The sequence below is a fragment of the Rattus norvegicus genome, chromosome 19, assembly GCF_036323735.1.
Source record: "Rattus norvegicus strain BN/NHsdMcwi chromosome 19, GRCr8, whole genome shotgun sequence".
Classification (NCBI taxonomy): Eukaryota; Metazoa; Chordata; class Mammalia; order Rodentia; family Muridae; genus Rattus; species Rattus norvegicus.
In genome coordinates this window covers 73,855,895-73,874,376 of record NC_086037.1, presented here as the reverse complement: position 1 = coordinate 73,874,376, position 18,482 = coordinate 73,855,895, and the positions used below count along the sequence as shown (strand labels likewise).

The 18,482-nt window shown below is 38.8% G+C and overlaps 1 protein-coding gene across 50 annotated transcripts in view; it reads left to right on the top strand.

Moving 5' to 3' along the window:
• The window catches only part of Ccdc7a (coiled-coil domain containing 7A), a 410,765-nt gene that overhangs the window by 197,123 nt on the left and 195,160 nt on the right, over nt 1-18,482 (top strand). For 46 of the 50 annotated variants that reach the window (XM_063278219.1, XM_063278211.1, XM_063278233.1 and 43 more), the window contains 4 exons: nt 1,605-1,700; nt 4,240-4,338; nt 6,881-6,979; nt 9,491-9,589. In XM_063278219.1, the coding sequence (XP_063134289.1) occupies nt 1,605-1,700; nt 4,240-4,338; nt 6,881-6,979; nt 9,491-9,589 (393 nt within the window). The remainder of the gene's footprint in view (nt 1-1,604; nt 1,701-4,239; nt 4,339-6,880; nt 6,980-9,490; nt 9,590-18,482) is intronic. The other 4 variants (XM_063278254.1, XM_063278252.1, XM_063278232.1 and 1 more) reach the window with 3 other exon arrangements.

The following is an 18,482-nucleotide window of genomic DNA, read 5'->3' as shown; positions in this document are numbered from 1 at the left end:
TCATAAGTGGGAAAAATAGAATGTTGAGTCCTAAGGAAGCATCCTTGCTAGGGTGATGTCATGACATTAATATGGTAGAAGACTGATCGTTCCTCTCAAATAGAAGATTTAGCAGTTCTTCCACAGAGCTGTCCCTGATGGGGGAGACTTTCAACAACTCTGTGGAAGAATAGTAGTGGTGATAACAACTTATTCCACGTAAAGTTAAAGTGATCATGTACATGAATGTGGAACAAAGTATGAAAAAAGGACACTGGAAATATCAATTCTGTATATTAGTGTCCCACTACTTGTAAGACAGTCACAGTGTTTATGACAGAACACAATGTCATATATCACAGGTTCCCAAGGTTGTACAACATTGAACCATGTGATCTTGGCAAGGCCAGAAACTCTGTGTGCACAAATAATACTTACTTTGACAATATTTGTTTCATTAATGCAAGTCATGACAACAGCTTAATTTTTCTCACCCTGAAGTTGTTTTGGGTAAGAAATATAATGGTTAAACCGGATATTTCTGTAGTACTAGCCTACCTTAAAATGCAAAACATACATAAACCTATCTTTTATGGACATCAGGCTGAATGTAAGGTAGAGCTTGAAGTGAAAGTATTTCAATATCTCTGCCAGTAATTAGGGCCAGACAATCTCGTGGAACCCTAACCTAGATCATCCAGGAATGTGGTCCGTTTACCATCAATAGGTCACTGTGTGTGCTCTGATCAAAGTGCTGTCTTAATGGTAAATGTTTTTCATTCTGTGCCCGATTAGATGAGAATATTATTGTCTACCATCTAGGACAAGTTTAGAGAGAATTTAATGTAGCTAGGTAAGCACCTGCAAATTCCTCAGAACATAAATTCATGTAAAGTCTCCATGTAACTCAAATGGAAATGCCACAAATTAGTATGTCCTCCATAATCATATGCACATAGACATGCACCTAAACAATAACAAAAACCAGTGAAGTCAGTTTAGCTAGGTAACCAATGAAGGTGGCTGGAACAAAATTAGAAATCAGAATCTGAGTATAGATCTCAATATATTTGTCCTCACTTTACCATGACCGTGCATAATCCCACAGTATCTCTGCAAAGAATGGTCTCATCATGCTCCTCAGTCCATAGGCCATTGGGCAACACCAAAATGGTAACCAGCAAAGAAGTTGAGAGTGTCAGATATGCCTCCATCTTCATGCAGTGTACCTGCCATGCTTCTGAAGAAAGTTGTCACTGTTACACCCTGATTCAACAAGGCTACTTCATTATGGCAGAAGGAAATATTCATGTTTCTATAGTCTCTATAAATGAATGGTGAAATGAGGTGTAGAGACTTGCACTTATTATTATATTTTCAAGTAATGAACATAAAGTGCATTGGTATAGGAAACTTATCACAAATTTGAATTTATACATTTTACACAGGTAATTTTGGAGACAAAGTTTGATATATCCTAGGCTGGCATTTCCATGATGGCCTTGCAACCCCTTGTAACCACCTCCTTAATATTGGGATTCTAATCGTGTGCCACACACAAATTTTCAAATATTTTTTAAATATTTTGAATTAAATATACCTAATTCATGCACTTCCTTTTTTAGTTGCTGATGAAGCAGGTAGCCCTGTACGTCAGGTTTCATTCTCAAATACCGACACAAGGACGAAGCAATTATCTTCTAACAGAGAAAGAAGTGTTGGTAAGGATAATATTCCAGGTAACTTTGGTCTATATTAGGTTTTTCAGGTGGTCTTTTATGTTGTTTCGTAAATCTGCATTTAAGAATATAGTTACCAAAACTTACTCCTGCACTAAGAGACTATATCCCTACCATAAGAAAGAATTAATATTAGAACTCTACAGCTTAGGCTGGCCTTGGACATGAATTACTTCCAAGCAGATGTTTTGGGCTAGGATCATTTAATAACCTCTAAAATATATTAATACTTCAGTACCAAAAGGAGATAGTTTACCACAGTAGTGTCTTTCAGAGTTTCAGTGTATCTACATAATTTTGTGGTAGCTCCAAACTCTGTGCCCATAGTATAATTTGACCAAGGTGACTCCTTTGTGGAGGCATCAGAAGCAGAACATGAAAACACATCTTATCTTATAGCTATTCTACAAGTACACACACACACACACACACACACACACACACACACACACACACACAGGCACACACACACGTCCCAAGGCTTTTAGAGCCTGTGGTTTTATTGACCTTTCACGTGGTGGCCCACTGGAGGCCATCGGTTCTAGTCACAAATATAGATACTATTGTGATAAGCAAGTGAAGTACAAATGAGGAGACAAAGAGCCTAAGGGGTTAGCTAGGAAGCCTTGTTAAGACCTTTAGGTCTCCTCCTATTTATGGCATCTAGTATAAAAGACCTCTCAGATGACATTAACAAGTCGTTGTTAAAGAACCTTCTGGTATCAAGGAAATGGGGGTAGATGTATGAATAATCCCATCTGCAATTTACCTCTTTTATGTTTCGAGTCATTAGTATTAGAAACTAAGCACTTTCCTCTAGACTCTAGGGTCTAGGGTATTATGCTTTATATATCAGAGCCATGGGTTTGACTTGGTTTCTAGAAGTGTTTATTAAATCTGTCTATACTGGGAAAAAGTATCATAGGTGGGAAAAATAGAATGTTGAGTCCTAAGGTAGCATCCTTGCTAGGGTGATGTCATAACAGCAATCTGGTAATAGACTGATCGTTCCTCTCAAATAGAACATTTAGCAGTTCTTCCATAGAGATGTCCCTAATGGGGGGGACTTTCAACAACTCTGTGGAAGAATACTAGTGGTGATATCTACTTATTCCACGTAAAGTTAAAGCGATCATGTACATGAATGTGGAACAAAGTATGAAAAACGGACACTGGAAATATCAATTCTGTATATTAGTGTCCCACTACTTGTAAGACAGTCACAGTGTTTATGACAGAACACAATGTCATGGATCACAGGTTCCCACGGTTGTACAACATTGAACCATGTGATCTTGGCAAGGCCAGAAACTCTGTGTGCACAAATAATACTTACTTTGACAATATTTGTTTCATTAATGCAAGTCATGACAACAGCTTAATTTTTCTCACCCTGAAGTTGTTTTGGTTAACAAATATAATGGTTAAACTGGATGTTTCTGTAGTACAAGCCTACCTTAAAATGCAAAACTTACATAAACCTATCTTTTATGGACATCAGGCTGAATGTAAGGAGGAGCTTGAAGTGAAAGTATTTCAATATTTCTGCCAGTAATTAGGGCCAGACAATCTCGTGGAACCCTTACCTAGATCATCCAGGAATGTGATCCATTTACCATCCATAGGTCACTGTTTGCGCTCTTATCAAAGTGCTGTCTTAATGGCAACTGTATTTCCATTCTGTGCCCTATTAGATGAGGATATTATTGTCAACCAGCTAGCACAGGTTTAGAGAGAATTTAATCTAGCTAGGAAAGCACCTGCAAATTCCTAGGAACGTAAATTCATGTAAAGTCTCCATGTAACTCAAATGGAAATGCCACAAATTAGTATGTCCTCCGTAATCATATGCACATAGACATGCACCTAAACAATAACAAAAATCAGTGAAGTCAGTTTAGCTAGGTAACCAATGAAGGGGCTGGAACAAAATTAGAAATCAGAATCTGATTATGGATCTCAATATTTTTGTCCTCACTTTACCATGACCGTGCATAATCCCACAGTATCTCTGCAAAGAATGGTCTCATCATGTTCCTCAGTCCATAGGCCATTGGGCAACAACGAAATGGTAACCAGCAAAGAAGTTGAGAGTGACAGATATGCCTCCATCTTCATGCAGTGTACCTGCCATGCTTCTGAAGAAAGTTGTCACTGTTACACCCTGATTCAACAAGGCTACCTCATTATGGCAGAGGAAACATTCATGTTTCTGTAGTCTCTATAAATGAATGGTGACATGAGGTGGAGAGTCTTGTGTTTATTAGTATTTTTTAGGTAATGAACATAAAGTGCAATGGTATAGGAAACTTATCAGAAATTTGAATTTATACATTTTACACAGGTAATTTTGGAGACAAAGTTTGATATATCCTAGGCTGGCCTTTCCATGATGGCCTTGCAATCCCTTATAACCCCCTCCTTAATATTGGGATTCTAGTCATGTGCCAAAAACAAATTTTCAAATATTTTTTAAATATTTTGAATTAAATATACCTAATTCATGCACTTCCTTTTTTAGTTGCTAATGAAGCAGGTATCCCTGCACGTCAGGGTTCACTCTCAAACACCGACACAGAAAGAACGAAGCAATTATCTTCTAAAAGAGAAAGAAGTATTGGTAAGGATAATATTCCAGGTAACTTTGGTTAATGTTAGGTTCTTCAGGTAGTCTTTTATTTTGTTTCATAAATCTGCATTTAAGTATATAGTTACCAAAACTCACTCCTGCACTAAGAGGCAATTTCCCCACTATAAAAAAGAATTAATACTAGAACTCTATATCTTAGGCAGGCCTTGAACTTGAATTACTTCCAAGCAGAAGTTTTGGCTCTAGGATTATTTAATAACTACTAAAATGTGTTAATACTTCAGTCTCAAAAGAAGATAGTTTCCCACACTAGTGTCTTTCAGTGTTTCAGTGTATCTATATAAGTTTTGTGGTAGCTCCAAAGTCTGTGCCCATCGTATAATTTGACCAAGGTGATTCCTTTGTGGAGGCAACAGAAGCAGAACTTGAAAACACATATTACCTTATAGCTCTTCTATAGGTACACACACACACACACACACACACATACACACACACACACACACACACACACACACACACATGTCCCACAGCTTTTAGATCCCATGGTTTCATTGAGCTTTCATGTGGTGGCCCTCTGGAGGCCATTGGTTCTAGTCACAAATATAGATACTATTGTGATAAGCAAGTGAAGTACAAATGAGGAGACAAAGAGCCTAAGGGATTATCTAGGAAGCCTTGTTAAGACCTCTAGGTCTCCTCCTATTTATGGCATCTAGTATAAAAAACCTCTCAGATAACATTAACTAGTCGTTGTTAAAGAACATTCTGTTATCAAGGAAATGAGTGTAGATGTATGAATAATCCCATCTGCAATTTACTTCTTTTATGTTTTGAGTCATTAGAATTAAAAACTTAGCAATTTTCTCTAGACACTAGGACCTACGTTATTATGCTTTAAATATCAGACCCATGGCTTTGACTTGGTTTCTAGAACTGTTTATTTATTCTGTCTATACTGGGGAAAGTATCATAGGTGGTAATAATAGATTATTTAGTCCTAAGGTAGCATCCTTGCTAGGGTGATGTCATGACATTAATATGGTAGAAGACTGATCTTTCCTCTCAAATAGAACATTTAGCAGTTCTACCATAGAGCTGTCCCTGATGGGGGAGCCTTTCAACAACTCTGTGGAAGAATACTAGTGGTGACAACAACTTATTCCGCGTAAAGTTAAAGCAATCATGTACATGAATGTGGAAAAAGTATGAAAAAAGGACACTGGAAGTATCAATTTTCTATATTAGTGTCCCTCTACTTGTAAGACAGTCACAGTGTTTATGCCAGAACACAATGTCATGGATCACAGGTTCCCAGGGTTGTACAACATTGAACCATGTGATCTTGGCGAGGCCAGAAACTCTGTGTGCACAAATAATACTTACATTGACAATATTTGATTCATTAGTGCAAGTTATGACAACAGAATACTTTTTCTCCCACTAAGTTGTTTTGGGTAACAAATAAAATGGATAAACTGGATGTTTCTGTAGTACAAGCCTATCTTAAAATGAAAATTTACATAAACCTACCTTTTGTGGACATCAGGCTGAGTGTAAGGTGGAGCTTGAAGTGAAAGTATTTCAGTATCTCTGCCAGTAATTAGGGCCAGAGAGTCTCGTGGAACCCTGACCTAGATCATCCAGAAATGCGGTCCATTTACCATCCTTAAGTCACTGTGTGTCCTCTGATCAAAGAGCTGTCTTAATGGTAAATCTTTTTCCATTCTGTGCCCAATTAGATGACGATATTTTTGTCTACCAGCTAGAACAAATTTAGAGAGAATTTAATCTAGCTAGGTAAGCACGTGCAAAATTCCTCAGAACGTAAATTAATGTAAAGTCTCCATTTAACTCAAATTGAAATGCCACAAATTAGTATATCCTCCATTATCATATCCACATAGACATGCACAGAAAGTATAACAATAATCAGTAAAGTCAGTTTAGCTAGGTAGCCAATGCAGGTGGCTGGAACAAAATTAGAAATCAGAATCTGAGTATAGATCTCAATATTTTTGTCCTCACTTTGCCATGACCGTGGATAATCCTACAGTATCTCTGCAAAGAATGGGCTCATCATGTTCCTTAGTCAATAGGCCATTGGGCAACACCAAAATGGTAACCAGCAAAGAAGTTGAGAGTGACAGATATGCCTCCATCTTCATGCAGTGTACCTGCCATGCTTCTGAAGAAAGTTGTCATTGTTACACCCTGAATCAACAAGGCTACTTCATTATGGCAGGGGAAATATTCATGTTTCTATAGTCTCTATAAATGAATGGTGAAATGAAGTGGAGAGAATTGTGTTTATTATTATTTCTTTAAGTAATGAACATAAAGTGCAATGGTATAGTAAACTTATCAGAAATTTGAATTTATACATTTTACACAGGTAATTTTGGAGATAAAGTTTGATATATCCTAGGCTGGCCTTTCCATGATGGCCTTGCAACCCCCTTGTCAGGCCTCCTTAATACTGGGAATCTAGTCGTGTGCTACACACAAATTTTCAAATATTTTTTAAATATTTTGAATTAAATATACCTAATTCAAGCACTTCCTTTTTTAGGTGCTGATGAAGCAGGTAGCCCTGCACGTCAGGTTTCATTCTCAAACACCAACACAGAAAGAACGAAGCAATTATCTTCTAAAAGAGAAAGAACTGTTGGTAAGGATAATATTCCAGGTAACTTTGGTCTATATTAGGTTCTTCAGGTGGTCTTTTATTTGTTTCATAAATATTCATTTAAGAATATGGTTACCAAAACTTACTCCTGCACTAAGAGGCTATTTCCCCACTATAAGAAAGAATTAATGCTAGAACTCTATAGCTTAGGCTGGCCTTGAACTTGAATTACTTCCAAGCAGAAGTTTTGGCTCTAGGATTATTTAATAACTACTAAAATATATTAATACTTCAATCCCAAAAGCAGATATTTTCCCACACTAGTGTCTTGCAGTGTTTCAGTGTATCTATATAGTTTTGTGGTAGCTCCAAAGTCTGTGCCCATAGTACAATTTGACCAAGGTGACTCCTTTGTGGAGGCAACAGAAGCAGAACTTGAAAACACATCTTAACTTATAGCTCTTCTAAAGGTACACACACACACACACACACACACACACACACACACACACACACGTCCCACTGCTTTTAGAGCCCATGGTTTCATTGAGCTTTCAGGTGGTGGCCCTCTGGCGGCCATTGGTTCTAGTCACAAATATAGATACTATTGTGATAAGCAAGTGAAGTACAAATGAGGAGACAAAGAGCCTAAGGGATTATCTAGGAAGCCTTGTTAAGACCTCTAGGTCTCCTCTTTTTATGGCATCTAGTATAAAAAATCCTCTCAGATAACATTAATAAGTCATTGTTAAAGAACGTTCTGGTATCAAGGAAATGAGTGTAGATGTATGAATAATCCCATCTGCAATTTACCTCTTTTATGTTTGAGTCATTAGAATTAGAAACTTAGCAATTTCCTCTAGATTCTAGGATGTAGGGTATTATGCTTTATATATCAGAGCCATGGCTTTGACTTGGTTTCTAGAATTGTTTATTTAATCTGTCTATACTGGGAAAAGTATCATAGGTGGGAATAATAGAATATTTAGTCCTAAGGTAGCATCCTTGCCAGGGTGATGTCATGATATCAATACGGTAGAAGACTAATCGTTCCTCTCAAATAGAACATTTAGCAGTTCTACCATAGAGCTGTCCCTGATGGGGGAGTCTTTCAACAACTCTGTGGAAGAATACTAGTGGTGACAACAACTTATTCCACGTAGAGTCAAAGCGATCATGTACATGAATGTGGAAAAAAGTATGAAAAAAGGACACTGGAAATATCAATTTTCTATATTAGTGTCCCTCTACTTGTAAGACAGTCACAGTGTTTATGACAGAACACAATGTCATGGATCACAGGTTTCCAGGGTTGTACAACATTGAACCATGTGATCTTGGCAAGGCCAAAAACTGTGTGTGCACAATTAATACTTACATTGACAATATTTGTTTCATTAGTGCAAGTCATGACAACAGATTAATTTTTCTCCCACTAAAGTTGTTTTGGGTAACAAATATAATGGATAAACTGGATGTTTCTGTAGTACAAGCCTACCTAAAATGAAAATTTACATAAACCTATCTTTTTTGGACATCAGGCTGAGTGTAAGTTGGAGCTTGAAGTGAAAGTATTTCAGTATCTCTGCCAGTAATTAGGGCCAAAGAATCTCGTGGAACCCTTACCTAGATCACCCAGGAATGTAGTCCATTTACCATCCTTAAGTCATTTTGTGTCCTCTGATCAAAGTGCTGTCTTAATGGTAACTGTTTTTCCATTCTTTGCCCAATTAGATGAGGATATTATTGTCTACCAGCTAGCACAGGTTTAGAGAGAATTTAATCTAGCTAGGTAAGCACCTGCAATATTCCTCAGAACGTAAATTCATTAAAGTCTCCATGTAAGTCAAATGGAAATGCCACAAATTAGTATGTCCTCTGTAATCATATGCACATAGATATGCACACAAAGTATAACAATAATCAGTAAATCAATTTAGCTAGGTAACCAATGAAGGTGGTTGGAACAATATTAGAAATCAGAATCTGAGTGTAGATCTCAATATTTTTGTCCTCACTTTACCATGACCGTGGATAATACCACAGTATCTCTGCAAAGAATGGGGTCATCATGTTCCTTAGTCAATAGGCCATTGGGCAACACCAAAATGGTACCCAACAAAGAAGTTGAGAGTGTCAGATATGCCTCCATCTTCATGCAGTGTACCTGTCATGGTTCTGAAGAAAGTTGTCACTGTTACACCCTGAATCAACAAGGCTACTTCATTATGGCTGAGGAAATATTCATGTTTCTATAATCTCTATAAATGAATGGTGAAATGAGGTGTAGAGACTTATTATATTTTCAAGTAATGAACATAAAGTGCAGTGGTTTCAGAAACTTATCAGAAATTTGAATTAACACATTTTACACAGGTAATTTTTGAGACAAAGTTTGATATATCCTAGGCTGGCCTTTCCATGATGGCCTTGCATCCCCTTGTAGCCCCCTCATTAATACTGGGATTCTAGTCGTGTGGTACACACAAATTTTCAAATATATTTTAAATATTTTGAATTAAATATACCTAATTCATGCACTTCCTTTTTTAGGTGCTGATGAAGCAGGTAGCCCTGCACGTCAGGGTTCACTCTCAATCACCGACAGAGTAAGAACGAAGCAATTATCTTCTAACAGAGAAAGAAGTGTTGGTAAGGATAATATTCCAGGTAACTTTGGTCTATACTAGGTTCTTCAGGTTCTCTTTTATTTTGTTTCATAAATCTGCATTTACGAATATAGTTACCAAAACTCACTCCTGCACTAAGAGGCTATTTCCCCACTATAAGAAAGAATTAATACTAGAACTCTATAGCTTAGGCTGGCCTTGAACTTGAAATACTTCCAAGCAGAAGTTTTGGGTCTAGGATTACTTAATAACTACTAAAATATGTTAATACTTCAGGCCCAAAAGCAGATAGTTTCCCACACTAGTGTCTTTCACTGTTTCAGTGTATCTATATAGTTTTGTGGTAGCTCCAATATCTGTGCCCATAGTATAATTTGATCAAGGTGACTCCTTTGTGGAGGCAACAGAAGCAGAACTTGAAAACACATCTTAACTTAAAGCTCTTCTACAGGTACACACATACACACACGCACACACACACACACACAAACACACACACACACACACACACACACACACACACACACACACACATGTCAGTGTAGCTAGGTAACCAGTGAAGTTGGCTAGAACAATATTATAAATCAGAATCTGGGCTGCCGCAGCAGAGAGCTCGTGGGCAGCACTCCGTGAGCAAACTTGAGCCTCGAAACCACAGGTAAGACCAACTTTTCTGCTGCAAGTGACCTGCCTGGTGAACTCGGGACACACAGAGGCAGAATTCCTCTAGGACCGGGCACTTCCTGTGTTTACCGGGAGTCCCACACCCGTGGATCCCAGCCCACAGCAGCTCTCTGCTCCCAGACCCCGTCGGAGAGAGACCTCACCACCTGGTCAGGTGGGCACTCCTGAGGCTGCAGAGCAGAAGAGACCACCAACACTGCCCAGCCCTGCCCACATCCCTGGCCCAAGAGAAAACTGTATAAAGCCTCTGGGTTCCCGCAGAGGAGGGCCCAGGTGCGGCAGGACCCCTGCGCCTGAGACACCGCCAGAACCTGAAGGAACAGACCGGATAAACAGTTCTCCGCACCCAAATCCCGTGGGACGGAGAGCTAAACCTTCAGAGAGGCAGACAGCCTGAGAAACCAGAATAAACTGCACTTTGCACACATCTCGGACGCCAGAGGAAAACACCAAACGCCATCTGGAACCCTGGTGCACTGAAGCTCCCGGAAACGGCGGCGCAGATCTTCCTGGTTGCTGCAGCCGCAGAGAGCTCAAGGGCAGCACCCCGCGAGCGAACTTGAGCCTCGGGACCACAGGTAAGACCAACTTTTCTGCTGCAAGTGACCTGCCTGGTGAACTCAAGACACAGGCACACAGGAACAGCTGAAGACCTGTAGAGTGGAAAAACTACATGCCCGAAAGCAGAACACTCTATCCCCATAACTGGCTAAAAGAAAACAGGAAAACATGTCTACAGCACTCCTGACACACAGGCTTATAGGACAGTCTAGACACTGTCAGAAATAGCAGAACAAAGTAACACTAGAGATAATCTGATGGCAAGAGGCAAGCGCAGGAACACAAGCAACAGAAACCAAGACTACATGGCACCATCGGAGCCCAATTCTCCCATCAAAACAAACATGGAATGTCCAAACACACCAGAAAAGCAAGATCTACTTTCAAAATCATATTTGATCATGATGCTGGAGGACTTCAAGAAAGACGTGAAGAACTCCCTTAGAGAAACACAGGACAACATTAATAAACAAGTAGAAGCCTATAGAGAGGAATCGCAAAAATGCCTGAAAGAATTCCAAGAAAACATAAATAAACAAGTAGAAGCCCATATAGAGGAGACACAAAAATCCCTGATAGAATTCCAGGAAAACACAATCAAACAGTTGAAGGAATTAAAAATGGAAATAGAAGCAATCAAGAAAGAACACATAGAAACAACCCTGGATATAGAAAACCAAAAGAAGAGACAAGGAGCTGTAGATACAAGCTTCACCAACAGAATACAAGAGATGGAAGAGAGAATCTCGGGAGCAGAAGATTCCATAAAAATCATTGACTCAACTATCAAAGATAATGTAAAGCGGAAAAAGCTCCTGTCCAAAACATACAGGAAATCCAGGACTCAATGAGAAGATCAAACCTAAGGATAATAGGTATAGAAGAGAGTGAAGACTCCCAGCTCAAAGGACCAGTAAATATCTTCAACAAAATCATAGAAGAAAACTTCCCTAACCTAAAAAAAGAGATACCCATAGGCATACAAGAAGCCTACAGAACTCCAAATAGATTGGACCAGAAAAGAAACACCTCCCGTCACATAATAGTCAAAACACCAAACGCACAAAATAAAGAAAAAATATTAAAAGCAGTAAGGGAAAAAGGTCAAGTAACATATAAAGGCAGACCTATCAGAATCACACCAGACTTTTCGCCAGAAACTATGAAGGCCAGAAGATCCTGGACTGATGTCATACAGACCCTAAGAGAACACAAATGCCAGCCCAGGTTACTGTATCCTGCAAAACTCTCAATTAACATAGATGGAGAAAAGAAGATACTCCATGACAAAACCAAATTTACACAATATCTTTCTACAAATCCAGCACTACAAATGATAATAAATGGTAAAGCCCAACATAAGGAGGCAAGCTATACCCTAGAGGAAGCAAGAAACTAATCATCTTGGCAACAAAACAAAGAGAATGAAAGCACACAAACATAACCTCACATCCAAATATGAATATAACAGGAAGCAATAATCACTATACCTTAATATCTCTCAACATCAATAGCCTCAACTCCCCAATAAAAAGACAGATTAACAAACTGGATACGCAATGAGGACCCTGCATTCTGCTGCCTACAGGAAACACACCTCAGCGACAAAGACAGACACTACCTCAGAGTGAAAGGCTGGAAAACAACTTTCCAAGCAAATGGTCCGAATAAGCAAGCTGGAGTAGCCATTCTAATATCAAATAAAATCAATTTTCAACTAAAAGTCATCAAAAAATATAAGGAAGGACACTTCATATTCATCAAAGGAAAAATCCACCAAGATGAACTCTCAATCCTGAATATCAATGCCCCAAATACAAGGGCACCTACATACGTAAAATAAACCTTACTAAAGCTCAAAACACACATTGCACCTCACACAATAATAGTAGGAGATTTCAACATCCCACTCTCATCAATGGACAGATCATGGAAACAGAAATTAAACAGAGACACACTTCATAATACACCCAAATAATATAAAGTACCTCGGTGTGACTTTAACAAAGCAAGTAAAAGATCTGTACAATAAGAACTTCAAGACTCTGAAGAAAGAAATTGAAGAAGACCTCAGAAGATGGAAAGATCTCCCATGCTCATGGATTGGCAGGATTAATATAGTAAAAATGGCCATTTTACCAAAAGCGATCTACACATTCAATGCAATCCCCATCAAAATACCAATCCAATTCTTCAAAGAGTTAGACAGAACAATTTGCAAATTCATCTGGAATAACAAAAAACCCCGGATAGCTAAAACTATCCTCAACAATAAAAGGACTTCAGGGGGAATCACTACCCCGGAACTCAAGCAGTATTACAGAGCAATAGTGATAAAAACTGCATGGTATTGGTACAGAGACAGACAGATAGACCAATGGAACAGAACTGAAGACCCAGAAATGAACCCACACACCTATGGTCCCTTGATTTTTGACAAAGGAGCCAAAACCATCAAATGGAAAAAAGATAGCATTTTCAGCAAATGGTGCTGGTTCAACTGGAGGTCAGCATGTAGAAGAATGCAGATTGATCCATGCTTATCACCCTGTACAAAGCTTAAGTCCAAGTGGATCAAGGACCTCCACGTCAAACCAGATACACTCAAACTAATAGAAGAAAAACTAGGGAAGCGTCTTGAACACATGGGCACTGGAGAAAATTCCCTGAACAAAACACCAATGGCTTATGCTCTAAGATCAAGAATCGACAAATGGGATCTCATAAAACTGCAAAGCTTCTTTAAGGCAAAGGACACTGTGGTTAGGACAAAATGGCAACCAACAGATTGGGAAAAGATCTTTACCAATCCTACAACAGATAGAGGCCTTATATCCAAACTATACACAGAACTCAAAAGTTAGACTGCAGGGAGACAAATAACCCTATTAAAAAATGGGGTTCAGAGGGGGTGGGGATTTAGCTCTGTGGTAGAGCGCTTGCCTAGGAAGCGCAAGTCCCTGGGTTCGGTCCCCAGCTCCGGAAAAAAAAAACAAAAAAACAAAAAAAAAAAAAACAAAAAAAAATGGGGTTCAGAGCTAAACAAAGAATTCACAGCTGAGGAATGCCGAATGGCTGAGAAACACTTAAAGAAATGTTCAACATCTTTAGTAATAAGGGAAATGCAAATCAAAACAACCCTGAGATTTCACCTCACACCAGTGAGAATGGCTAAGATCAAACACTCAGGTGACAGCAGATGCTGGCGAGGATGTGCAGAAAGAGGAACACTCCTCCATTGTTGGTGGGATTGCAGACTGGTACAACCATTCTGGAAATCAGTCTGGAGGTTCCTCAGAAAATTGGATATTGAACTGTCGGGGGATCCAGCTATACCTCTCTTGGGCATATACCCAAAAGATGCCCCAACATATAAAAAAAGACACGTGCTCCACTATGTTCATATCACCCTTATTTATAATAGCCAGAAGCTGGAAAGAACCCAGATACCCTTCAACAGAGGAATGGATACAGAAAATGTGGTACATCTACACAATGGAATATTACTCAGCTATCAAAAACAATGACTTTATGAAATTTGTAGGCAAATGGTTGGAACTGGAAAATATCATCCTGAGTGAGGTAACCCAATCACAGAAAAACACACATGGTATGCACTCATTGATAAGTGGATATTAGCCCAAATGCTTGAATTACCCTAGATGCACAGAACAAATGAAACTCAAGACGGATGATCAAAATGTGAATGCTTCACTCCTTCTTTAAAAGGGAAACAAGAATACCCTTGGCAGGGAAGAGAGAGGCAAAGATTAAAACAGAGATTGAAGGAACACCCATTCAGAGCCTGACCCACATGTGGCCCATGCATATACAGCCACCCAATTAGACAAGATGGATGAAGCAAAGAAGTGCAGACCGACAGGAGCCGGATGTAGATTGCTCCTGAGAGACACAGCCAGAATACAGCAAATACATAGGTGAATGCCAGCAGCAAACCACTGAACTGAGAATAGGACCCCCGTTGAAGGAATCAGAGAAAGAACTGGAAGAGCTTGAAGGGGCTCGAGACCCCATATGTACAACAATGCCAAGCAACCAGAGCTTCCAGGGACTAAGCCACTACCTAAAGACTATACATGGACTGACCCTGGACTCTGACCTCATAGGTAGCAATGAATATCCTAGTAAGAGCACCAGTGGAAGGGGAAGCCCTGGGTCCTGCTAAGACTGAACCCCCAGTGAACTAGACTGTTGGGGGGAGGGGGACAAGGGGGGAGGGTGGGGAGGGGAACACCGATAAGAAAGGGGAGAGGGCAGGGGGATGTTTGCCCGGAAACTGGGAAAGGGAATAACACTCGAAATGTATATAAGAAATACTCAAGTTAATAATAAAAAAATAAAATAAAATAAAATAAAATAAAAATGGAAATAGAAGCAATCAAGAAAGAACACATAGAAACAACCCTGGATATAGAAAACCAAAAGAAGAGACAAGGAGCTGTAGATACAAGCTTCACCAACAGAATACAAGAGATGGAAGAGAGAATCTCAGGAGCAGAAGATTCCATAAAAATCATTGACTCAACTATCAAAGATAATGTAAAGCGGAAAAAGCTCCTGTCCAAAACATACAGGAAATCCAGGACTCAATGAGAAGATCAAACCTAAGGATAATAGGTATAGAAGAGAGTGAAGACTCCCAGCTCAAAGGACCAGTAAATATCTTCAACAAAATCATAGAAGAAAACTTCCCTAACCTAAAAAAAGAGATACCCATAGGCATACAAGAAGCCTACAGAACTCCAAATAGATTGGACCAGAAAAGAAACACCTCCCGTCACATAATAGTCAAAACACCAAACGCACAAAATAAAGAAAGAATATTAAAAGCAGTAAGGGAAAAAGGTCAAGTAACATATAAAGGCAGACCTATCAGAATCACACCAGACTTTTCGCCAGAAACTATGAAGGCCAGAAGATCCTGGACTGATGTCATACAGACCCTAAGAGAACACAAATGCCAGCCCAGGTTACTGTATCCTGCAAAACTCTCAATTAACATAGATGGAGAAAAGAAGATACTCCATGACAAAACCAAATTTACACAATATCTTTCTACAAATCCAGCACTACAAATGATAATAAATGGTAAAGCCCAACATAAGGAAGCAAGCTATACCCTAGAAGAAGCAAGAAACTAATCATCTTGGCAACAAAACAAAGAGAATGAAAGCACACAAACATAACCTCACATCCAAATATGAATATAACAGCAAGCAATAATCACTATACCTTAATATCTCTCAACATCAATGGCCTCAACTCACCAATAAAAAGACATAGATTAACAAACGGGATACGCAATGAGGACCCTGCATCTGCTGCCTACAGGAAACACACCTCAGAGACAAAGACAGACACTACCTCAGAGTGAAAGGCTGGAAAACAACTTTCCAAGCAAATGGTCAGAAGAAGCACGCTGGAGTAGCCATTCTAATATCAAATAATTTCAATTTTCAACTAAAAGTCATCAAAAAAGCTAAGGAAGGACACTTCATATTCATCAAAGGAAAAATCCACCAAGATGAACTCTCAATCCCAAATATCTATGCCCCAAATACAAGGGCACCTACATACGTAAAAGAAACCTTACTAAAGCTCAAAACAAACATTGCACCTCACACAATTATAGTAGGAGATTTCAACACCCCACTCTCATCAATGGACAGATCACGGAAACAGAAATTAAACAGAGACGTAGACAGACTAAGAGAAGTCATGAGCCAAATGGACTTAACAGATATTTATAGAACATTCTATCCTAAAGCAAAAGGATATACTTTCTTCTCAGCTCCTCCTGGTACTTTCTCCAAAATTGACCATATAATTGGTCAAAAAACGGGGCTCAACAGGTACGGAAAGATAGAAATAATCCCATGCGTGCTATCAGACCACCACGGCCTAAAACTGGTCTTCAATAACAATAATGGAAGAATGCCCACAAATACGTGGAAATTGAACAATGCTCTACTCAATGATAACCTGGTCAAGGAAGAAATAAAGAAAGAAATTAAAAACTTTTTAGAATTTAATGAAAATGAAGCTACAACATACCCAAACTTATGGGACACAATGAAAGCTGTGCTAAGAGGAAAACTCATAGCGCTGAGTGCCTGCAGAAAGAAACAGGAAAGAGCATATGTCAGCAGCTTGACAGCACACCTAAAAGCTCTAGAACAAAAAGAAGCAAATACAACCAGGAGTAGAAGAAGGCAGGAAATAATCAAATTCAGAGCTGAAATCAAACAAGTAGAAACAAAAAGGACCATAGAAAGAATAAACAGATCCAAAAGTTGGTTCTTTGAGAAAATCAACAAGATAGATAAACCCTTAGCCAGACTAACGAGAGGACACAGAGAGTGTGTCCAAATCAACAAAATCAGAAATGAAAAGGTAGACATAACTGCAGATTCAGAGGAAATTCAAAAAATCATCAGATCTTACTATAAAAGCCTATATTCAACAAAACTTGAAAATCTACAGGAAATGGACAATTTCCTAGACAGATACCAGGTACTGAAGTTAAATCAGGAACAGATTAAACCAGTTAAACAACCCCATAACTCCTAAGGAAATAGAAGCAGTCATTAAAGGTCTCCCAACCAAAAAGAGCCCAGGTCCAGACGGGTTTAGTGCAGAATTCTATCAGACCTTCATAGAAGACCTCATACGAATATTATCCAACCTATTCCACAAAATTGAAACAGATGGAGCACTACCGAATTCCTTCTATGAAGCCACAATTACTCTTATACCAAAACCACACAAAGACCCAACAAAGAAAGAGAACTTCAGACCAATTTCCCTTATGAATATCGACGCAAAAATACTCAATAAAATTGTGGCAAACCGAATCCAAGAGCACATCAAAACAATCATCCACCATGGTCAAGTAGGCTTCATCCCAGGCACGCAGGGATGGTTTAATATACGGAAAACCATCAACGTGATCCATTATATAAACAAACTGAAAGAACAAAACCACATGATCATTTCATTAGATGCTGAGAAAGCATTTGACAAAATTCAACACCACTTCATGATAAAAGTCCTGGAAAGAATAGGAATTCAAGGCCCATACCTAAACATAGTAAAAGCCATATACAGCAAACCAGTTGCTAACATTAAACTAAATGGAGAGAAACTTGAAGCAATCCGACTAAAATCAGGGACTAGACAAGGCTGCCCACTCTCTCCCTACTTATTCAATATAGTTCTTGAAGTTCTAGCCAGGGCAATCAGACAACAAAAGGAGGTCAAGGGGATACAGATCGGAAAAGAAGAAGTCAAAATATTACTATTTGCAGATGATATGATTCTATATTTAAGTGATCCCAAAAGTTCCACCAGAGAACTACTAAAGCTGATAAACAACTTAGGCAAAGTGGCTGGGTATAAAATTAACTCAAATAAATCAGTAGCCTTCCTCTATACACAAAAGAGAAACAAGCCGAGAAAGAAATTAGGGAAACAACACCCTTCACAATAGACCCAAATAATATAAAGTACCTCGGTGTGACTTTAACCAAGCAAGTAAAAGATTTGTACAGTAAGAACTTCAAGACACTGAAGAAAGAAATTGAAGAAGACCTCAGAAGATGGAAAGATCTCCCATGCTCATGGATTGGCAGAATTAATATAGTAAAAAT